Source organism: Dama dama, chromosome 4 (assembly GCF_033118175.1).
Source record: "Dama dama isolate Ldn47 chromosome 4, ASM3311817v1, whole genome shotgun sequence".
NCBI lineage: Eukaryota > Metazoa > Chordata > Mammalia > Artiodactyla > Cervidae > Dama > Dama dama.
Window position 1 is genome coordinate 11,806,519 of NC_083684.1, and position 23,860 is coordinate 11,830,378.

Consider the following 23,860-nt stretch of genomic DNA (forward strand, 5'->3'; position numbering starts at 1 on the left):
CAATTGAAAATCGCCAGAGTTGAAGTTATTTCCAGCTATGTTTAAATATGAATGTCTTGTTCGACTCTTAGCATATGTATTTATGGCCGTGTGATATCATTATGGCATCGTAATGAATGTCTGCTGAATTATGGGGGATTCAGCAGGGGATACAAATGGACTTGAATTCTGTAACTGCCATGCTGCTGTCCGAGAAGGGCGGAAGCTGACATATCCCACCCCCCACCCCACCCCGCATTAACACATCTGTCAAGCATCCGCAGTCCTCTGTGCGAGCCTCATCTGTTAGGAGTGAGCGGCGGGGTGGCCGGAGGAGGCTCTGTGTGACCGGACAGGTGTGAAATCACCAGGCGTGTCATGGAGCTGCCTGGCGTGGCTGTGGGTCTGCTTTAATCTGGGCTACGAATTATGTTGTGCAGACCTTTAAATTTTTTTTCTTTTCTTATTCTGAATGCCAACTTGAAATGAACTGACTCGGATGCCTTATTATTTAGCCTTTATTTTGTAAGTGAGCATACGGTTGTGCAGAGTGCAGAGGCGGGGTGAGCGGAGGTGCTTGGCCCTCAGTTTGGTTTCAGCACCTCCCTTACCAGCTGTGTGCCTGGAGCCAGGTGACTAAACACTTTGGGCTCCAGTCCCTCACGCTGCGTGGGCACAAATAATACTCTGTACTCTCCAGTGTGCTCATAAGATGCGCATCACTGGGAGAGTTAAGGGCCTGGCAAGTGATTCCTAAGGAATGGCTGGAAACGTGGGAGTTGACATGGCTCTTTGGACTGTTTCTGTTATTAGCATGAACGTTCTCTCTATGGAGCACATTCAGTTCCCTTAGGAGTCATTTCCCCCAGTTTTACACAGTAGGAGCTTGCCATGTTAGCCCCAGAACCACATATTTGCCAGGCACCCTGATTTCATGCATTGAAGTGGTACTTACTGAGTGCCCGTTGTGCAGGAGGCCTAGCGCTGGGCTCTGGGAGACAGCGGGCAGCTGCTCCCGACCAGTCCCCCGGCCCCGGCATGGAGGCCATGGACTGCTCAGAGGGGACGGCTCTGAGCAGCTCATTCCGGCTGCAGAGAGGTCTGCCTCTCCCCGGGACCGGTGCTTCCTGCGAGGGCGTGGCGCCCAGCGGGACTGGAGGAGCGCAGGGCCCCGCATCACTGCGCTCAGTGACGCTGTAGGCAGCGCCCAGGGGCACCGCCTGCTGGCCCGGGCCCTCTCCCACAGTGTGGGGCGGGTTGGCTTCTGTCCTCAGGAGCGCCCGGCAAAAACTCCTCTGCTCCCTGTTTCCTGTGCTGGATGTCTCAGCGCTTGCCCAGGTTGGTGAGTCTGACTCTTGCTTAGCTCTTTCCCAGTCCAGTCTGGTGCATTGGATCGCATTGTAGACACAGATGCAGTCTGCAGCACGGCTGCCGGGCTCTGTTCATGAGCCGTGCCTCACGTTGTGTCACCGTGTAGACGGGGACCCCGTGGGGTTGTAACCATGAGAGGTTTCGTGTGTCAGAATGCCCGGGACCGCCTCGCGCGGGGTGAGGGCCACACAGCCCCTTGCTTTTGCTGCTGCCGCTTCTTATGAGTACATGCCTCGTTCTGATCATACTCATCTTGGGGGCATTTCAAGTCAGAGTTTGGCTTAGTTCCACCCTTTCTCTCACCCTGTACCCCCTCTCCCCATCAAACCCATCCATATAAGATTAAGCAGTTTAACAATCTGTTTCCCTCTGAATTTTTTTCTATGCTCATATACATTTATATGAATCCTCCATGTGGATATATATACAGATACACATACATACTTAGTGTTTTTTTGAGATTTTTTTTCTTTTTGATAGTTTTGTGCGATACAACACGGAATCATACTATGCACACTGTCCTGTATCTTTTGTTTCTCATCCAACGGTGATAGCCCACGGTGTGGAAGTACCACGATTTACACAGTCATTCCCTGTCTCAGATGGGTTGCAGGGCATCTGTTTAGTTTCCAAAGGTTTCTCCACACTCCCGCCCAGCCACAAATAGTGATAGGATAAGCATCTTTGTTCCTATGTCCAGACGGATGCTTTTATTTTAGTGGGATAGATTCCCAGGTGTGGGATCGCTGGGCCAGACTCTAAATTTTTTAAATGGATTTTTATCAATCTAATGGACTGTGCTGACGAGAGCCAAAATCCTGATAGAAACACTCAGCTGAGAGTGAATTTTTTAGATGTAAAAGTGGATGGTAATTAAGCGCCCACACATTAAAAAAGAGTAATTTGACGAGTGTATCACAGTATTAATTGATTATAGTGTCTGGAAGACTTTGGATTCCAGTATCTGACGGCGAGGAAGCAGGTGGAACCTCTGCCAGTTACGCCCACAGATTTTGCACACAAGTGTCTGGAAGTAGCTAGCTTATCTTTGCTTGGAGTTTCATAGGACAGACATTGCTAGGGTGTCGACTTGGATGCCAAGCACAGGTGATCGGTGTTTGTCCACATTTCCCAGTGGATTGGGCTGTTGAGGCTAATCCAGGCCGGGGTGTCGGGGTCCTGGGGACCCTGGTTGGTTGTTCTTGAAGGACAGGGTGTCTGGGAAAGCATCAAGCATGCGTGTGTTTGCCTTCCACGAGCAGAGTGGGCATTTCACCTCCCAGATCTCAGAGCTGGCAGCGGAACGCTCTGTGACATGGACTGCCTTCCTCCACATCTCCACGGGGCCAGTCACCTACTGCTTAGAGGCCCAGCATTTGTAAGCCCAGGGAGGAGCTTGATGGTGCCTGACAGGTGAGCCATGAGTTTGCATTTTACCCAAGGTGTTAGCAAGCAGGAAGAACCAGGAGAGCCCAGAATAAATAACAGTGTCAGTGGCGGGGGGGTCATCAGAACGAGCAGAACCAGATGGAGGACCGACCTTCTAGGGCAAGGGCGAGAGCTTCCAGACCCTTCCAGAAACACCTCCTTTGTCTTGGAGGAGAATCGAGTTGTTATGTTCAGCCACTCAGCTAAGCTTTTCCTTGAATTAAACTGTTGGACTACTTCCTTCTGTAACGTAATTCTTGATCCCATTGGATCTTGGAGAGTCCTCAAGACATTGTGTGCATCTCCTCTGCTTTTAGTAATTACTTTTAATTGGGGTCCAGTAAGTGGTGATGGGGGAGATTCCAGGAGCGTATCAGAGAGTTAGGAGAATGTGGGAGGGGCCAGAGTGAGTGAAAAGGTGTATTCTGACCACAGTATATGCTGAAATCGAGCTAGTCACCTAGTTGGGTAGGCTTCCTCTTTTAACGTCTGGGTAGAGCTCTTCTGAATTTTTTCAAATCCAGAAGTTGATCTCAGCTTCTTCATTCACTCAAGTGCTGTTCTCTTTACCAAGGCACAAAGTGCATTCCTGAAACCTGGAAGTGGATGAAAAATGAGGGTTAGAATTTGAAAATTAGAAAAAACCCAGTGAAATCAGGACACCGTTCTGGTTCATTGAAGGCTTGTTCTATATCAAAGAAAACACAAAAAGTCTTCTTTTCTGAGTGTTTCTCAGACTGGGCTTTTCCCCACAAGCCACCTCCATGCTCATGCTCTGGAAGTTTTCTCCTGCGGTGAATGGTGAGTAGTCACCCCAGTCCCAGGCTCCGGCTGCAACCTCCGCCTCTGGCTCCTACGTCACTGCTCTCTGCCTTCCTCAGAAGCTGTTACATGACCTCCAGATCTCTCTCTAACTCCCTGTATTACCATTAGAAGACATCCACACTGGGAAATCGCTCAGTTCCTGTTTTTGATTAATATTTTATCAGCCGCAAGAGGAAATGGTATTCTGTAGCAACACTAATAAGTAACTGAGCAGATGAGATGTTCCTGCTGGCTTTGGTGAAAAGAACAGGCAAGGTTACAGGCAGAGAGCTCGGGATAATAAAGTCAGGTGTCCGACGCGAGTGTCTGGTAGCTTAAAATCCACCACTGGTGTGAGCAGGAACCCAGCACTGAATCCTCCTTTGAGCATTGGCTTACCTGTTTCATTTTATTGACAGTAATTGTTGTAATAATTACTGCCTTTGTTGAAAGTAACATATCTAAAGCAAATGGAGCTAAAATGTGAATTCTTACAGTATTTAATATGCAGCATTATGTATAAAGTCAGGGTTACACCGGATAGGCAGCAGAACCCAGCAAAGGTTGAGAATTCCACTCACCCCACTGTATTCAAATCGTCCTGGAAGAGAGGAAGTACCATAGCCATCAGGAATAATACCGTCTGGCCATTACCAAATCATCAATGTTTAGGGGGCTGGAGGTCACGGGCTTAGTGGCAAATCTCATCTGTCCTTATGCATCTTAAATGTCTGCATTCTGTATCCGGGTTGTGGTGTTTTAATTCCCACTGGACAGTCTGATGGGAAGAGAGAGAATTCTTCTTCTGTAGTTACTTTTCTTCATCTTGGGTGAGGAGACCTTCTGCTGTTTGTAATATAGTGGGGCCTGGCCTCCATGAGTGGAGGTGCTTCCGGCACACTCCGCAGGCCTCCTTGCTCAGAGAGATGGCGTCTCCCCTCATACCTGGTGTCCGGCACGGAGTGTCTGGTTCAGGAGACCAGGACTCTCGGGCGTCAGAAAACTGCTGCCTGGGCTCTCCCTGCAGGAGGTTGGGCTCTCCTGGGAAGCCCTGACTCCAGCCAGGAGCAGGTCTTGTAGGCTAGCAAATTGCAGGTAAGAACATACCACCATTTTCAGAAATACCCGTGGGTTTTTCTTCTCTCTTCATGAGTATTTTATTAGCGTTTTGCTACTGCACTCCAGCCCCTTTCACTTAGGCCTGTGTCCCCCTGCATCAGATGGGGACTTCCATTAAACTGCGGCAGTTCCAGTTTGTGCAGTTAGCAAGTCGACATCCATGACCGCGGACCGTCTTTCCACCTGCAGACCTCACCTTGGAAATCTCTGATGTGTTTGGGCTGACTCCCTTTTCTGTGTGTCCTTCTCTTTATGAAGTTCCCGTTTTTATTGCTTGCTCAGGCACTGTTATTGTTGCTTTTTAAGGGAAGTTGTCATGAGGCGTCTGACGTGGGAACCAGGCATGGCCCTCAGGGATGCGGCCACATGTACTATTATTTGTCGTTGTTTAAAATTGTTTTCCATCAATTCTTCTCAGTCTCTCTCGCCGTTAAAATCCAGCTTAGCAAAATGGGATTGATTGGAGAGTTCACATTTGCCCTTTAATGAATTATCAGCATTTTATCAAATAACATTAAATATCAGTGGACACTGAAATACAAGAACTAGTTCATTTCTTTTGACAACACACATGTTTTCTTATCAAACCAAATATAAAATACTTGTCTTTGAGAAATAGTCCCTGTGGGACTTCCCTGGCGGTCCAGTGGTTAAGACTCCGAGCTTCCAGTGCAGGGGGCACAGGTTTGATCCCCGGTCAGGGAACTAAGATCCTGCATGCTGCAGGGCATGGCCAAAAATAAATAAATAAATAAGAAGAAATAGTTCTTGTAGTTCTTGCTTTGCAATCAGGGACCACACATGTGAGTAGCAACATGTTTTGCAGCCTCCACTGTATTCTGCTGGAGTGGGGACGATGAAGCTGTGCACACTAAGGTGTCTTTTCTCTCCTTTTTGTTTAATTTTTAAGATTATTTAATTGGAAGCTAATTACTTTATAATATTGTAGTGGTTTTTGTCATATGTTGACATGAATCAGGCACGGGTGTACATGTGTCCCCCATCTTGAGCCCCCTCCCACCTCCCTCCCCCTCCCATCCCCCTGGGTTGTCCCAGAGCACCGGCTTTGAGTGCCCTATCTCATGCACTGAACCTGGACTGGCGGTCTGTTTCACATGTGGTAATACACATGTTTCAGTGCTGTTCTCTCAGATCATCCCACCCTCGCCTTCTCCCACAGAGTCCAGAAGTCTGTTCTATACATCTGTGTCTCTTTTGCTGTCTCGCATATAGGGTCATCGTTACCATCTTTCTAAATTCCATCTATATGCGTTAATATACTGTATTGGTGTTTATCTTTCTGACTTACTTCACTCTGTATAATAGGCTCCAGTTTCAGCCACCTCATTAGAACTGATTCAGGTGCATTCTTTTTAATAGCTGAGTAATAGTCCATTGTGTATATGTACCACAGCTTTTTTATCCATTCATCTGCCAATGGACATCTAGGTTGCTTCCATGTCCTGGCTATTGTAAACAGTGCTGTGATGAACACTGGGGTGCACGTGTCTCTTTCAATTCTGGTTTCCTCGGTGTGTATGCCCAGAAGTGGGACTGCTGGGTCATATGGCAGTTCTATTTCCAGTTTTTTAAGGAATCTCCACACTGTTCTCCATAGTGGCTGTACTAGTTTGCATTCCCACCAACAGTGTAAGAGCGTTCCCTTTTCTCCACACCCTCGCCAGCATTTATTATTTGTATACTTTTGGATAGCAGCCATTCTGACCGGCATGAGATGGTACCTCACTGTGGTTTTGATTCGCATTTCTCTGATAATGAGTGACGTTGAGCATCTTTTCCTGTGTTTGTTAGCCATCTGTATGTCTTCTTTGGAGAAATGTCTGGTTAGTTCTTTGGCCTATTTTTTGATTGGGTCATTTATTTTTCTGGTATTGAGCTGCATGAGCTGCTTGTATATTTTTGAGATTAATTCTTTGTCAGTTGCTTCGTTTGCTGTCTTAAATACTTCTCCACTCCTAGGACCCGCGGGCCAGGGCCGCAGTGTGCTGGGCTGGGCGCTTCACGTCTGGAGCCCATTGCAAGGTACACGGACACCACGTCTTCCAGCTCCTTTTTCTTGTCCCCAGTTGTGTGGACCCTGACACAGGGCATCCTGGTTTGAGACTTATCAGAAGTTTCAGGAAGATGATCACTGCTCTAAGAAAAAAGCTCTGAGGGAAGAAAAGTATAACTCTTTCCCTTCTTCCTAGAGATATGAAAATCGTCTGCATGCGATGTGTTGTTTGGTTGGGACATCCCATTTTGCCTTCCAGAGCACATGTATCATCAGATCCCTCCGGCATGCAGCAGGTGGTTCTGGCTTCTGTGATATTGATGAAGCAGCTTCTGTAATAGGATTTTTGTGCTTGCGCACAAGGCCGTGGTTGTAAACATACACTTCTGGGTCTTCACTAGGGCAGAGGGATGGAGCTCCGAGCACCAAGAGTGGGAGGAGAGGGTTGGGGGAGAGAGGAGCAGGTGTGGTCAGGTGGGGGGCTGCTTATGGCTTCAGACCCCCTTGCTGACCTGAAGTGGTCCTTACATCTTGGGGGGTGGGTAGCAGAGGGAGGGAAGACAGTAGTGGACTGGCATCTAAGGAATCGAGCCCAGGGACGCTGCTGGACATTCTCCAATGCAGAGGAAAGCCCCCTTGACAGAGTGTCAGTCGCACCAGAATTGAGAAACTCCACTCTGACTGGTCCTGAAAGATTCAGGGCGGTGATGTCACGGGATGGATGACTGGGAGGGGTGGGAGTTTTTAACTCACCCAGTGGTATTTCATCCTCTCTTGCTCTGGCCGATTAGGAAAGAATTAACTGCAGAAGGTTGCCTTCACCATCGCCCATCTAGAAAGCACTCCTGTTCAAGGTTGCTAATTGCAGTGTTCTGTTGCCAGGGAAAACAAACATCAAGATTTCATGATTGATTCATGATTAGTTTAAAATTAATGCTGCTCTTGTTACACAACGCACTGGTAAGTAGAGGGAAGAGAATTTTTGCTTTGGGATCCTAAGTCAACACTGCAGTAAACACCTAGCAAACCCATTTATCTCGGGCTTAATGCTTTGCTGTTTCGTCTAAGCTCTTCTTAGGTGCCTCTGGGCTTTTTAACATTCTTTGGCAGTGGTAATTTATTAATTGATTTTTAAATTTGGCTTGTGAAAATGAACTTTAGTTAGGAGTTTAAGGAGAATGGAATGGCCTATTTGTTTTCCAGTAGCTGGTTTTTCATGGTCAGCCTTAGGGAGCAGTGGGAGGCAGAGCACCTGGGGACTAGGAGGCGGCCTTAGACCCCACTTCCTCACATCACCAGTGAAGGCTCAGCTGCTCAGTGAAGGACTTTCTGTCATAGATGTTTTAATAAAAATTGCTGATATTAAGTGTCCTCTCCCCATCAAATGCATCCCAACATAGCTTTGTATAGGTATGCTCAGCTATTGAATTTTTTGGCATTGGTTAGGTATGTTTTGTTTTATTTTAATTTTTTTTTTTTTTGTCCCTTGGCAGTCTGATGGAGCCTTCTCACAATGTTTTAAAATGTTTACTATAAAATACCTAGGATAATAAAAGGCACAGATTATACTTCAGTAGGGTTCTGTCTGTGGCCCCAAGGCTTATATGGAAGCAAAACCACCATGTGATGCAATCATGGCTTTAGAAATCGAAATCCAAGAGAAGACTCATGGATGTTTCTATGTTACTATCTGAAATTCTTCACCCTGTAAACTTCAGTCTGGTCTAGCTATTGATGACACTAATGATCATGTATTTATTGATCATTTATCAATATTTATAGACCTCTTACAATATTTTGGTTGCTGTGCTAAACATTTTATAGCATATTATCTCATTTCATTTTCACATCTCTGTAAGGTAGGTTATGCTCATTCCACAGGGTAGGAAATGTAGGTTCAGAGAAATAACATTACAGTTCAAGTTTGGAAGTTGATTTTCAAACCTTTGCTCAGTCTTAATCTCTTCTGTTGTCTTCATTTCATTAACACTGTATGTTTTATTTTGGTGTGGTTCTTTGGAATTGTTTATATCTTAGGAGTTTTGGCATATGTTTATTAGAGAAAATTCCTAGGTTCCTACAGTGTTGATAGGCAGGAATCAGACAAACCAAAGCAAAAGTCTCCATTCGGCTTCCTAGCCCTCGTGCAGACTTCAGTGTTCAAAAATCCTAAGGGATTTACCTTGAAGGACAGCAGAAAGCAAGACAGAGTTTCTGGTCTCCAAGATGGACACTTTTCTGAATGTCTCCTTTATGTTTCTCCTTAGCATAAGAAGGAAGGGAGTGAACCTCTCTTCCTGACCTCCCTTAGGTTTGGATGGTTCCTTCCTCTGACTAAATTATGCCACCCGCTTGGTTAAAGCAGTTGCATGCTGAGAATGTGGTTATTAACATCGCTACCTGATCCAATATATTACTATCTTACACCAAAAATTATATTTTATAATTTGCTACCAAGTCTTTCAGTTTTCCTCAGATGTCTGAAGTTGGATGATTAGAGACAGATTGTTGAAACCCACCAGTTACGGTGACTTTTTCAATGTCTTGTTGTCCACAACCTCGCTACCCTTATTAACTCTCTTGGCAAAGTCAAGTCATGGATTTCGGTTTAGATTTCCAGGCACAGGTGTTTGTTTGGACAAAATGACTGGCAGAATACATATGAATATTGAGTAGCTGAATTTAGAAGAGCCTGATCTAGGTCTTCGGGGGCCCTTGGTTTTACTGTTACGCATTTCTATGTTTTCAAAACATATTGTTCTTTTTCTCAAGGGAACAAAGAAGGGCTAAAGTAATAGATGGATCTATGAGCCAGTCAGTCCCCACATTAGGAAGTTGCAATAGCTAATAATAGGCATGGCCTCTGTTAGTTAAGGAATGTTGGAGTTTTCTTTGTGAATTCCCTATCTAGAGAGGAAAGGGCTTCTTAAGGTTAAGAAAGCATTGTGAGGTGTGACATGCCGGGCACAGTACTATGAATTATGAGTATACACAGTCAACGTCTTAAAAATACATGCTTGCAGATGCAATCTCACTAAATAATATGCTAAACAAAAGGATACTTGCCAGTGCAGAAAATACCAGTCAAGTTGTTCATTGCCCCACCCTTCAAAGAAAATGACCTTGAACCCTAAACTTGGATTTAAATCAGAACCACGTGAAGGTGCTTGTTAGGATCCTGCTTCGAATCCCTTGAAGCAGAGTCTCTGGACTTGGGGATGAGCTGTCTACTCTTTCACATCTCACCAGGTGGCCGTGCTGAGTTAGGGAGAAGCTGCTTCTGAAATAAAACTTGGGGAATTCAGGAGCACTCCGTCTGGACACCTCCCTGTGGAAATGGGTGGGTGATCGATAGAAATGCATATTCTGGCTTAGCCTCTTTAATTTTCTTAAGAGGTTATTAATCCTCTCTTCGTTTATTGGGTTGCCAAACGCTCATGGCATCTGCCCATGTTTGGCAACAGAGCCTCTCTCTGCACCAGCAGCTCTTGCCAGGGGTTATAACTTAGGTCCCCGCACTCTCGCATTGATCAGACGTTTACTCTACTCGAGGAGAATCCATCTCCCCCTCTCCCCCCCTTTATGCTCTGACATTGATCTTCAGGACAGAGAAGAGCACCCGGAAGCAGCATACTTGAGCGCATGGTTTGGACTAGCAGCTGGCTGTTACTGTTTCACAGACTGCACACTGGCGCTTCCCAGGCAGCACTCGTGGTAAAGAACCCCGCTGCCAGTGCAGGTCAGGTGTCAGAGACAAGTGTTCGATCCCTGGGCTCAGAATATCCCTTGGAGGAGGGAATGGCATCCCACTCCAGTATTCTTGCCTGCAGAATCCCATGGACAGAAGAGCCTGGTGGGCTGCAGTCCATAGGGTCACACAGAGTTGGACACGACTGAAGTGACTTAGTGCACGCAGACTGCCCATAGTAAACCAGTGAGGGAGGGCCTTATGTAAGGAGCGCCTCTTCTCTGGCAGCCCCTGTGTTTCCGGGATCGGTGTGGTCAAGTCCCTGAGCTGTTGGAGGCAGCTGTGGACCAGGTGGTGCTGGGAGTTGGTTGGCAAGTGGCACGGAGCTGGCCCTGCAGGCAGCGTTCATCCTTTCCCCCTTTGGACCAGACAGAGGGGTCACTTCTCATCATGCACCTCTGGTATCTGAGATTCTGAATGAACTAGTGGCACAGCTAATACATTATTTTAACAGATTTTCCAAGGTGCACTTGAGTGTCTAAAAGACTCCTAGGGTGAGAGGTAGCCAGGCTCTTCTGAAGGGAACACCTGTAGTTTCTCTGCTCCTTGAATGTGGTCCTTGGATCTCCATTGTCCATAGGTCTACCTCCGACTCATCATTTGGGTTTCAGCTGAATTGTCGTTCCTCCAGAAAGACTTTCCTCGTGTTGTAGGACTAAGCTGGGCCACTCCTGGGCGTTCCTTCAGACCTTTCTAGATCCCCATCTCTCATAGCACACTTGTTTGTTGTGTTTATCTACACGCCTGTCTCCTCCATGAGCCTCGTTGAAGGCAGACAGGCATCAGCCTCATTAATAGCTGGATCCCTGGTACCTAGTAGAAGGTCAGATGCAAAATAGTAGCCCTACAGATATTTGCTAAAATTAAATGATGGATGCTGAAAGAGTTCCTTGAAAGGTGGGTATAAGCCAGTGTTGAAATTCAGGTTATACTGGGAAAATGAATGTTAGAATCATGGAATCTCTGAGTTTAAAAGAGATTTAGAACTGTCTGCCTGTTCCTGACCTAAAGTGTAGACCTCCCAGCTCTACTGGCTGGCCACATTTGAGCAGAAGGCTTCAGCTCTCTGAGCCTCTTCCTTTATCATAATTGGAGAAACCCTGCGTTCCTCGGAATATTATGAAGATTATGTCAGCCAGTCAGAACAAATGATAGTGGTGCCAAATAAATACTAGCTGGGTTTTTGTTGTGGTGGTTACTGTAAATCCCACTTGCATTTTTAAATCCTCACTAATTGACACCACCAACTGAAAACTATCAACACACTCATGGTGAGAGATACCTATTGTCGTTTTTCTGGAGGCTCGATTTTGATTTGAATATCTGAAGCATCTAATTTTCGCTACTGGAAAACAAACAAAAAAAACCCCGAAAATGATGCTTTGGGTGTGGTTTGGCCCAAGAGCAGAAGGAAACGCGGCACAGGGCAAGAAAGGTGTCCCGGAATCTCAGAAGGAAGTTGGGTAAACCGGAGGAGTCCCCATGTGCAGGCCACTGCCACGACCCTCTCGCCTCCAAAGCATGCCCTGTGATACTCTTTTATGTCATGACTGCAGGCCGCCACCACCCCAAACCCCAAGTTCATGTCAGCGGGGAGAGATTGCCAAGACAGTCTGTGTCTCATTCTCTCCCTGTACCATCAGCTCCCTCCTTGCACGAAGCCAGCATTTCGTGGGGCATCTTGTGCCACGAGCAGAGGCTGCGGATGGATGGGGTCTGCCCAAGGAGATAGCATCTCCTGCTAACTCTGCCACTAACGTCAGAATCGGAGTGATCAGTGATGGGGGCCAAGGCTGGATTAGGTCTCTAGGGCCCCCGCTCTCTGAGCCTGGGAGAGAAATGATACAAGTCATCACCCTCTGCTTTGTCCTCTTCCATCTCCTTCCTGCAGCGCCAGTGACTCACTTTCACGGTTCTGGAGCTAATGGTAGGATTCTCTTTCTCCGAAGAGAAGTCAGGATAGGAGTGACAGGCGTTGCCACCACAGGGATGTATACGCACATACTCTGCTTGGAACAGCAGGAAAAGGGGACACTAGGGGCCCTCAGATATGCGACTTCATCTGGGTCTGATGCTTTGTGCGTTTGGGGCTTGATGTTTGAGTTTCAAAGAGGAGCCCTGCCTTGGCTGGTATCTCCTGACTGTTGAGTACAGGCAGTTGACCTGAGTGTGGACATCCCAGCTGTCCTGGCTGTTCATACTTGGGCAGAAGGCTTCACCTCTCTGAGCCTCTTCCTATATCAAAATTGGAAAAGTCCTACTTTCCTCACACAGTTATGAAGATTAGGTCAACTGGTCAGAACCAACGACCTCTTCTTCCCAGTAATTGCTAAGTACATAGTTTTCATTAACAACGCACGTTCAGGAATTCCGAGGGTGCTACGTCCATGGGCAGCCACGGCAAGAAAAGAAAAGAATCAGACATGGGTTAGACGGAGTCCGTCTCAATCACTTCCCCGAGGTGTGCCCTTGAGTGATGAGTGCGGGCTTTGCAGGACTTGGTTTCCTCCGTGGTAAAGCTGGGATGAGAGACTGGGCGTGGCCGGGGCAGCCCGAGGGCAGAGTCTTCATCTGGCTCGGCACCTGACACGCACCAAGCGTTCTGTAAACTATAGCTCTCAACATACCCCGTGTCTGCAGCTGCAGTGGGACCCCTCCCAAGGTTCATAGGTCGTTTCTCTAGTGCCCACCACTGTGCCTTGCATACACCAGGCAGTTATTAAATGCTGGCTGGTGTTATGATCCCTAAATTTACCAGGCACACAGCCTGACATAAAACATCATCATTAGATGTTTTGCCCCATGGAGGATGCATGCACTGGAAAGTGTCATTGGGCATGACTGGGCCCTGTTCCTCTCACTTCCTCTTCCACCAAATTAAGTTTTGAGTGTAAACGTCTCATCCTTCCTGGAATTCAGTGTTTTCACTCACAGTCGATTTCAGTGTCTGAGGTTCTCAGCCAGATGAGTTCATGATGATTGAATCCTTCCAGAGGACGGTGATTTGTCCCGTGAGAGAGAAGCTGCCCCCACTGGGCCCGTGTTGTGGGCTGGTCTGGGAGGTGTGACCCTTTGTCATTTGAGAAGTCAGCTGCCCAGGTCACCCTGGGATGCGGCTTCATCCACTGAGCCGTGTGATGCCCGCTTCGAGGCCTGCTCTGATTCTTCTTCCCTTTCAGCTCCTTCCGCTGCTCCTGCACACACTGGTGCAGACAGTGGCCAAGGGCAGGGCAGTCGAGTCTTCCTCCTCTTGCATGTCTCCCCATGGAATCATGCGGTTCCGGCCACCCGGTGCTGCCCCAGGCAGGGGTAGGGCAGGGCCTGCTTAGTCAACTGAGGCCTGGCTTCTGATGCTGAAGGTCATGGGGGCGGGGGAGCAGAATGAGGACAGTGAGGAAGGAGAGCAGGTGACTTGCCTCTGGCTTGTGTGGATTATCTTTTCTCTTAATTTCCATGTCTCTGTGGTCTGTTCAGATTTCTCATCATAAAGACAACAGAATCCTTTTACTGAGCACTCACTCGGTGCTGGTTGCCGGCCAGGTCTTTAAAATGTTAATGTCCGTACCTTCCTTCCTTCCATCCACCCATCCATTCATCCATCCATCTACTCATCCTTCCTTGTATCCATCATCCTACTTAGTCTCTCATTCCCAAACATCCCAGTGGGAAGCGGCATGCATTTCCCAGATGGGTAGATGAAGGTTTAAGATACCACCTTTCTGAGTCACGCAGCTCCTAAGCAGTAGAGTCGGTTGATTTCCTCACTAACTGTAGTCAGTGGACCTGTCTCTGCTGGGCCCAGGCAGCCAACTGCTGTCCTTCTGGTCCTCCTCACCGCCCTTACGCGAGGTGCTGCTTGTCTTGCGTCTCGCCTTCTGATTGGTTACGCCAACAGGGGGAGGTGGGAGGAGCCTGAACCATGTCGTTTGTAACTGGAAGCAAACCCAGCTATTAAAGCCCTCTTCACACACTGGCAGGGAAAGGGAGTTAATTGTGCTTGGTTGTTACAGCCTTTTGTAATGAATCGGGACCCCCGATGCCACAGTTCCTGTGGGGTAGGGGTACAAGGATGGACAGGGTATCCTTTTGACTATAGTGGAGGCTGAATTAGGGCAGGTGGGTCTGTATGGGTTCGGAGGGGGTGGAGGAGGGAAGGTTACCTTCCTCTGCCCCTGTGGACATCACTGCAGCATGGAAATCTGCTGGCTGTGGCCTCCTCAGGAAGGTTGTATGAGGTGTGAGTCAGGGCCCGCTTTCCCATTACAACAGCCCTGGCCTATCTCTCCAGAGCCTGCTGATAATCAGTAAATGAAATTCACCTTTCCCCCAGTTCCTGAAAAGTGAAAGATGAGGGTTGAGTCACAGGGCAACTCTTATGCGAGCACAGAAATTTCGAGCTGCACAGTCGGGGGAAATTATTTTATTTGGGTGAACACACTCAAGTTTGGCAGTTACCTGGAAGAAAATTAAGCCACTGATTGCAGGTCCAGTTCTCTGGCCTTCTGAAGAAGACAGATTGTAATCTTTAATTAATCTATCACTCACCCTGAAAAAAAAATTCAGGGTGCCCGGTTGGGGGGGAACATTCATATCACATTTGTGTTGGCTGGCTGGGAGTGTGTCCGTTCCCAGATCACAGTGTCTAGGCCCCGCTACCAGCTCTCTGTGTTTACTTCTGTTACATATTTCAATGTCCCCGCAAGTCTTAAACCTCTGTGCAGGGTGCACGTGGAGGCCTGGCATGTGCGCTCTGGCCCGTGGTCCTCCCCGTCGTAATGAAGATGGAATGACTCTCGGGATGACCTTTCTGTGCCTTTGTCTGGAGCCGGCCCTTCTCTTTAACTAAACACCTTCCCAGCACACACGTGCTGAACTCTTGAACTGCCCATTCCCTTCCCAGCTTATTGCCCAAGCTGTAGTTTATCATCCCTTGCCTCCAGACTTTGTACTTTTCCCATGCTCGACACAGAGATAGAATTTTTCATAACCCTTTACTAGTTATAAATTTGATTGTTAAGGGACCAGGTTAATCTTCTTTCTCATCCCAGCATCTGATTTTGAAACCCTGATTTAGGAGCGCTTTTCTTTCTGCTCCTTTCCTCCAGCGCAGGGTGGAACGTATAAAATATGTCACCTGATAGTGGAGGATTGTTTATTTCTGTTCATTTTGTCCCAAATAGTCCCTGAGAGATGCATTTGAAAACTTAGCCTGTTTCCTATGTTTTCATCTGTTGCAGTTTCTTCCCTTAGCTGAAACAGACACTCTGGACAGCGAGCAAAACCGTGTCCTTTTGCTGGGGCCTGGGCTGGGGAGAGGTGAGCAGGTAAAGGAGTCTTGATGAGGAAGCAGTTTGGAGACCATAGAAGCACCTCGAGACAGGAGTTACCATCTTCTGTTGCAAAACATTTAGAGAAATTGCACCCCTTGCATCTCGTGTCTGCCTGTCTTGTAGCCCCTTAACTATGTTGTTTTGAAATCGTTTCATTTCTCCTCTTGCTTCTCAGTGTGTGGCACATGGTATGTGCCCAGTAAATATGTGTTGACCTGAACCACGGCTTTTAGGTTAATAATTCAGTGCAAAATCATGCAGCTCTCAGACTTGAGGACTCATTTTGAAGCCTCAGTGAGCCTCAAATTCATAAAGGATTTTTGCAAAGATTAATTGAAATGAGTCACAAAAATACTCAGCCCTCTGCCTCTCTGCTCAGCATGTGGCAGGCACTCTTGTCACAGAACCTATTGTAATTCTAGAAAGAAAACTTAACACATTTTTTAGGGGGAAAAATTACAGTAGAATTTTAAAGGGTCTGTTTCTCTTCTGGTAAGCAGTTCTGCATTGATAAGAAGTGGCCACAGAATAAGTGCCAAATATTTAGTTAATTCTTGCTGACAGAAGTAGGACTTCAAGTCCAAAGACGTTATATTTTAGGGAGGTGCACAGATGGATTTTGAAAAATTTCTAAACTCTCTTCCATGTCTGGACAGATATTTGCATGCATGATATCTGTACACACCGTACCTGCAGGGGGGCTCTCTGGGAAATCAAACTTCTGCACTTCACCAAAGCATGTTTTCCCTCTAGAGAGAGGCTGCTGGTAATTACGAATGCTAATGTCAGGGCGAGGTGCAACAGATAATCTAACACAGGCGATGACCCCCAGAGCATTGATGCTTGTTGTTGGAACGTGTTCATTTTCTTTATCTTGCTATTGATGCATCTCTGTTGAGCAGTCTGCTCTCTCATCATAGATAGGATCAGCTCCAGTATAAGTTTATAACACCACACTTTGATTTAAATACATGCATTTCCCATTTCACAGTCTTTCTGACACCAGAGGAACCAGAGACCAAATTGCCAACATCTGTTGGATCATTGAAAAAGCAAGAGAGTTCCAGAAAAACATCTACTTCTCCTTTATTGACTACGCCAAAGCCTTTGACTGTGTGGATCACAACAAACTGTGGAAAATTCTGAAAGAGATGGGAATACCAGACCACCTGACCTGTCTCCTGAGAAATCTGTATGCAGCTCAGGAAGCACCAGTTAGAACTGGACATGAAACAACAGACTGGTTCCAATTCAGGAAAGGAGTACGTCAAGGCTGTATATTGTCACCCTGCTTATTTAACTTATATGCAGAGTACATCATGCAAAATGCCGGGCTGAATGAAGCACAAGCTGGAATCAAGATTGCTGGGAGAAATAGCAATAACCTCAGATATGCAGATAATACCACCCTTAAGGCAGAAAGTGAAGAAAAACTAGAGTCTCTTGATGATAGTGAAAGAAGAGAGTGAAAAAGTTGGCTTAAAACTCAACATTCAGACAACTAAAATCATGGCATCCAGTCCAGTCACTTCATGGCAAATAGATGGGGAACAATGAAAACAGTGACAGACTTTATTTTTTGGGGCTCCAAAATCACTGCAGGTGGTGACTGCAGCCATGAAATTAAAAGATGTTTGCTCCTTGGAAGAAAAGCTATGACCAACCTAGACAGCATATTAAAAAGCAGAGACATTACTTTGCCAACAAAGGTCTGTCTAGTCAGAGCTATGGTTTTTCTAGTAGTCATGTATGGATGTGAGAGTTGGACTGTTGAGAAAGCTGAGTGCAGAAGACGTGATGCTTTTGAACTATGGTTTTGGAGAAGACTCTTGAGAGTCCCTTGGACTTCAAGGAGATCCAACCAGTCCATCCTAAAGGAAATCGGGCCTGAATATTCATTGGAAGGACTGATGCTGAAGCTGAAACTCCAATACTTTGGCTACCTGATGTGAAGAACTGACTCATTGGAAAAGACCCTGCTGCTGGGAAGGATTGAAGGCAGGAGGAGAAGGGGACGACAGAGGATGAGATAGTTGGGTGGCATCACTGACTCAGTGGACATGAGTTTGAGTAACTTTGGGAGTTGGGGATGGACAGGGAGGCCTGGCGTGCTGCAGTCCATGGAGTCACAGAGTTGGACACAACTGAGCGACTGAACTGACTGAACTGAATAAATACACATATAAATACACACACGCTCCAAGCCACATAGCAACCTAGTAAGTAGTGTGAACAGTCTGTTTCTGTTTCCACGAACACAAGTTCTGTCACTTCTGGTCCGTGGTCAATGTCTGTCTGAGAAGGTGACAGATTGATATATGTAGGTATGTTTGAAAAAAAGGAGAAGCGTGATAACACACAGGACTACTATCCTTTGGCAGGGAACCATGGAATAAAGAATGACAAACCTAAGAGCTTTTTATATGCCTGTTGTGAACGGTGATCATTTCTTCGTTTCAGCACAGCCTTGACTCTGAACTTTGGTCCTGACAGTATAGTTGTATTGCCTGGGCCATGGTTCTCCCACAGATGTGTAATGTGTGGTATTCAAACACATTTGCTGATTGGAAGTATGCTAGTCCTTGATCATGGACATAAGTGGTATCCGTGAAAGCCGCTGATGTGGGATGAAAGACCAAAGAATGACTTTTGTCTTTGATTTACCAACAAGGTGTCTTTTGCCAGTTGTTCATTCATACTGATGTTCACTATGGGTCTCTAACCGTGGAAAGTACCTTTGTTCACATCTGCATGTGATGGCTCCTCCCCAGGTTCTGATTATTAAATCCTGCAAGAGCAGTGAGTTTCTGTGGGTTCCTGTGAACTCTCACTTATTTCATCCAATGGAGAGTTTTATAAGAGTGAGGTACACCACTATTACACAGTTTATCACTGTCAGCTGAGTTGGGTGGGTGAGTAGATAAAATTAATTTAGGTGTTTGTAAGGCCTTTAAAAATATTCAAGAGAATGTAATATTGTTTGAGAACTTCAATGTAAGTGTAAAAAGCAGTTTACAAAATAGCATGTACTGTCTAAACCTACGTCTATTACAAGCACACACACACATTTCTTGGAGAAAGAAGTGGCCACCCACTCTAGTATTCTTGCCTGAAGAATCCCATGAACAGAGGAGCCTGGCAGGCTATAGTCCATGGGTTCACACAGAATCAGACATGACTGAATTCATTTAGCATGCATGCATGCACACATGTTGCTTTTATAATGCGAAAAATAAAAAGTAAAGCTTTCTGTTTCATTGTTAAGAGTCAGCTAACTGGTGGGACTGTTTGTTTTACAGATTTTGCCTTTTGCTTGAAGCCACTTACCAAGGAGCCTCTTTAAACAAGGAATAGAAAAAGTTTGAATTAGGTGGGTCCCAGCTATGCACCTGGGTTTAATCTTTGCAGTTTTTCTAGAGGTAGTGCTTTCTAGAGCAGTCTCCTGATTTCCTGAATGTTGGGGATGTGAGATATACGTGCTTTTTAGGGCCTCAGTAAGTGATACTGGCCAACAGAAAACTGGTATAAGTAGTCTGAACAACAACAACCACAGCAAAATACATTATCTCACATAAGAAGAAGTCTGGAGGCCAAGCAGTTTCTGATTTGGTTAATTCAAGGGCTTCATCTTCAAGTCCCTGGGTGAGCTCTGACTTTCTTTTCTGCTTTCACCACACATTGGTTTATCCTCTTCATCAAGCCTCATGGTCACAAAATGATTGCCCAATCCCAGGAGTCACTTGGCAGACAACCATGACCAGAGGCAGAAAGAGATAGGAATGTGCTCGTCTTGTGCACTGTCTAAAGGGTAAAGAACATCTTCCCAGATGCCTCTGCCAGTAGAACCTTCCTTGTGACACATGAACCAGAATGGTGGCACACATCTAACTGTGTCTCTGCAAGAAAAGTGAGAGTACCGCAACTGTCTCCCACAAGTCAAGACTTTCTTTGGGCCTGGGAGGGACCTCAGTTTTTGTTAGCAAGGGCGAAGGCAGGAATGATGGCCATCGAACAGGCAGCCAGCAGCCTCTGCCACAGGGTCCTCTATGGTGTTCATATTGGTACCCAGTCCCCTCCATGTGAGAATGATCCTCCTTCTTAGCATCAACTCAGAGGGTCATGGCTTGGTCTTTGGAACTTGCATCTAGCACCTTCAACAGAGGTCTAGACCTTGGCTTGCAAACTTTGCAGTGTTTGCCTTGTCTTGTCCTGAGTACTGTATTGAATGTACCCAATCCTGAACAAACTGGAATAGAAAAATCTGGACCCAGGGGCAGTTCCCATTATGAAATTCTCAGTGATAATGGAGGCTTTAAGCCTGAGAGGCCAGACCTCTCCTTCTGTGCTCCCTGGGTTGTGGAGAGAACATCCATCCTGCAAACAGGAACCTGTCAGATGCCCTGGATATACTGATGATACATTGATGAGAATTGAATGCCTATAAATTACGTAGCCCCCAGGGCCCAAGAGGGGCCCTGTCTCCCTACTCATGAATCAAAAACCCCTGTTTATTTGTACCAAGGACAGTTGATACTCTCATCATCAATAAACTAGCATTTGAGCAGCCTGCCATAAATTTCTTATCAAAGAAGAGATTATTATTAGAAGACTGTGATGAAAGATAATCTCCATCTCAACTTATTTAAACCTCCAGTAATAGAGCTTGGAGGTTACTGCAGTAAGAAAAGGCTTGGGATCAGAAATCCATGTTTCCTGCTTTCAGGGGGAAAAAAAAAAAAGTGAATTAATTGATTTGCATATTTTGACTGAGATCTGGCACAAGCTCTTTCCAATGAATAAAAAATTGAGCTCTGAGAGCAGATATTTTGGTAAGGAAACAGAAAACCGGTACTAGTATTCTGATTTTAATTGTTAAACAGTAGACATCTTTCAATAAGTGCTAACATTTATTAATTATTAATAAAATTGACTCAATAATAATGCAATCCCCATTTATGATTTATTGACAGCACTGTGGTGAACAAGTTGCTCCTCTTCTGATTTAATCTTCTCCACAGCCTTATTAAGTAGATGTCATATCCAACTTATAAATGGTTCCTCATTAACAGATGAGGAAACCTCGGCTGAATAAAGTGACTGCCAGAGTCTCAGCGGTGCTGAGTGGCAGAAATGTAATATGAACACAGAACAGTGTGGCGTCAAAGGCATTTTCTAACTCACTACAATACACACTGGGTTCAAATGAGATGATCAACAATGCAATGACTTCTAGAATAAGATGATGACCTAAACAGGGATCCAGTTTTCATTTTCACTTTAAGGATTCTCTAGCTAAGCAAGCACCAGAGCATCGTCAGTGTGTGCTGACTCCCGAGAAGGCTGAGTCTCAGCTCCCCAGGACTGGAGAGAGTGGTTTGATTAGGTGGTGACTTGCTTTCCACGGGCTGCTTTCAGACCCAGGGTGCCATTTGCAAGAGCCAGCAGGGCTGTTTGGTCTTAGTGACGGTCCAGGTCCCAGCTCAGGGATGCAGGAGCGTCGTCAGCAGGGCTGAAGGAGGGAGCCCTGGCTTTTGAGCACGCAGCCAACAGACCCTGCCGTGGGGCCCTGCCTGGTGCCCGTATTGGGAGCCAGTCCCCTCCATGGGAGCGTGAACCTCCTTCCCGTGTCGGGTTCCAGAGCACAGCCCCGCGCTCTGCTCCTGAAGAAACTGTTGCCGCGTGCGTGACCAGCACGGCCTTCTGCTTGTGGCATGTCTGCCGATTGTTTCTTTCACCCCCCCCCCCCCCCCCGCCGTGAGCGGTTTGGCCGGCCCGACTCCCCCAGGCCTGCTGAGCGGGAGAGAGCACTAGTGGGCCTGGCTGGCCGTTCGGCAGCTCTCGACTCCCACCTCTGAAACGAGCCCCGTGCTATTGTGCAGAATACCACAGACTGGCTGGCTCCAACACTGGGAGTTTGATTCTTTGTGGCTTTGGAGGCTGGAGGTCCAAGATCAAGGCGTGAGCAGAGTTGGTTTCTCCTGAGACGACTCAGCTTGCAGGTGGCGGCCTCCTCGCTTTGTCTTCCCAGGGTCATCCCTCTGTATGTCGGGTGCTCCCCCAGCGTATATTCTTCTGATAAAGCTGCCAGTCCTGCTGGGTTAGAGTCCACCCTTAGGACCTCATTATGACTTGAATTACCTCTTTAAAGGGCCTGTCTTCACAGACAGCCCCATTAGGGCTTAGGGCTTCCACATACGAATCGGGGAGGGACACGGCTCAGTCCACAAACCCTCCATGCTGGGCATCAGGGATCTTGTGGTGTATGAGGAAGAACAATCCATACCCTCCGTCACTTTTCAGGAAAGACAGTGTTGTTAATCCCATCATTGAATAATTGCAGGATGGTTAAGGCTGTGACCAGGAATGTAAGGCTGTAAACAGTGTGGCTTTCAATAAATCCCTCTCACCTTGTCTGCTGCTGCTGCTGCTAAGTCACTTCAGTCGTGTCCGACTCTGTGCGACCCCATAGATGGCAGCCCACCAGGCTTCGCCGTCCCTGGGATTCTCCAGGCAAGAACGCTGGAGTGAGTTGCCATTTCCTTCTCCAGTGCATGAAAGTGAAAAGTGAAAGTGAAGTCGCTCAGTCGTGTCTGACTCTTAGCGACCCCACGGACTGCAGCCTACCAGGCTTCTCCATCCATGGGATTTTCCAGGCAAGACTACTGGAGTCGGGTGCCATTGTCTTCTCCGCTCACTTTGTCTATGGATAGAAAAGTCTTCCCTGAGGAGGAGGCGAGGTTGGTACTAGGCAGGAAAGAGGGAAGCCAGCTGTGTGGTGGGAGCTAAGCCTGGGACCAGGAGGAAAGCAAGCAGTAGATGTGGTCAGGACTTTAAGGCACGGACCTGTATCCAGCAAGTTCCCCATGCCTAGAAAGTGAGGGTGAGAGATTGTTCAAAAGAATACTGGATCTGTAGCTGCAGTGCTTTGTAATCATGTCTAATGCTGCGGCAGTGCAGCACATTTGTTCAGGATTAGTCTGCGATTCTGTTGTTTACATCCTGTGTGTTGAAGCAAGAACTTGTCCAAACTTCTAGATCCCTAAGACTAGAACTTCCTTTAAAAGCATCGATTCCGGGGTCCCCCCCTCCCCAGAGATTCTGACTGGACCCATCCAGGGTGGGGTCCCGGAATCTGTGTGTTAGGCAAGCCTTTCTGGTTCTGTTGGTTGCAGCTGGTCCACGGAACACATTTTGAGAAAGTCTGATCTGCTTCAGCAAGCATTGCCCAGAAAGGTTGGACATGATGACTTTTGCAAAGAATCACCAGGTCTGTTGGAGTATCTGCCTGACTCAGCCCCTGGGGATGGGCCAGTCTAACCCTTTTCCAGCCTTTGCAGTTAGCGCTTTGTGTATGGCGGCCCTTTCCATTTAATACGACAGTCTGGCTGGAGAGGAGGCCATAAGGACCCCTGCTTTACAGGTAAACCAGGTGAGGGACAGAGAGGCCAGGTGCATTCCTCAGGCCGCAAGCCTTGTAAGGGACAGCGGGCACCCGGGCCCCAGGAGCGAGCGACCCTGCGAGGCGGGTGCCCTTGAGGTGCTGCGGCCAGCCCTGGTGCCGCCCCTGCTTAGCGGTGCGCCTGCATCTCTGCTCCTCGTTCACTGGGTGACCCGAAGTCCTTGCGGAGAGGACCTGACTTGAACCGAGGGCTCGCCGTTGATTCTCTTCAGAACCCTGGCAGTAGCCCTTGACCTCATCCCTAACTTCCTCTTGCCATATAGTTTATGAATCTTCATCATTAAAAAGAAAGAAAAAATCCAGATGGCTTGGAGAAACAAGTGTGGATGACTCAGGGCAGAATCAGAATTTTCTAAATGATGGACTTTCTAACCTAGTTTGTATCTCAATCCAAAAGCATTCTACCTCTAAATATTAAAATAATAATGATAAAAATTGACATTATTTTAAAAATTGCTTTGCCAGCCCCTTCAGAGCCTGCCCCAGCCTTGTTGGATGCACCCGCCTTATCACTTCCCTCCCCGTCAACTTCAGGTAACCTCCACGGGAACTGATGGGCCTCTTGACTCCAGATGGGTTTGCCTTTCATGCAGTGTTGCCCTGTCCGC

The 23,860-nt window shown here is 46.9% G+C and overlaps 1 protein-coding gene across 4 annotated transcripts in view; it reads left to right on the forward strand.

Moving 5' to 3' along the window:
- WWOX (WW domain containing oxidoreductase) overlaps positions 1 to 23,860 on the forward strand; it is an 886,744-nt gene that overhangs the window by 329,181 nt on the left and 533,703 nt on the right. Inside the window, exon 9 of one of the 4 annotated variants that reach the window (XM_061138081.1) lies at positions 16,785 to 19,302. The exons of the other annotated variants lie outside the window; for them this stretch is intronic. Coding sequence (XP_060994064.1) covers positions 16,785 to 16,793 — 9 coding nt within the window. The 3' untranslated portion in view covers positions 16,794 to 19,302. Of the gene's footprint in view, positions 1 to 16,784; positions 19,303 to 23,860 lie in introns of those variants that run through there. 4 annotated transcript variants of the gene reach the window in all.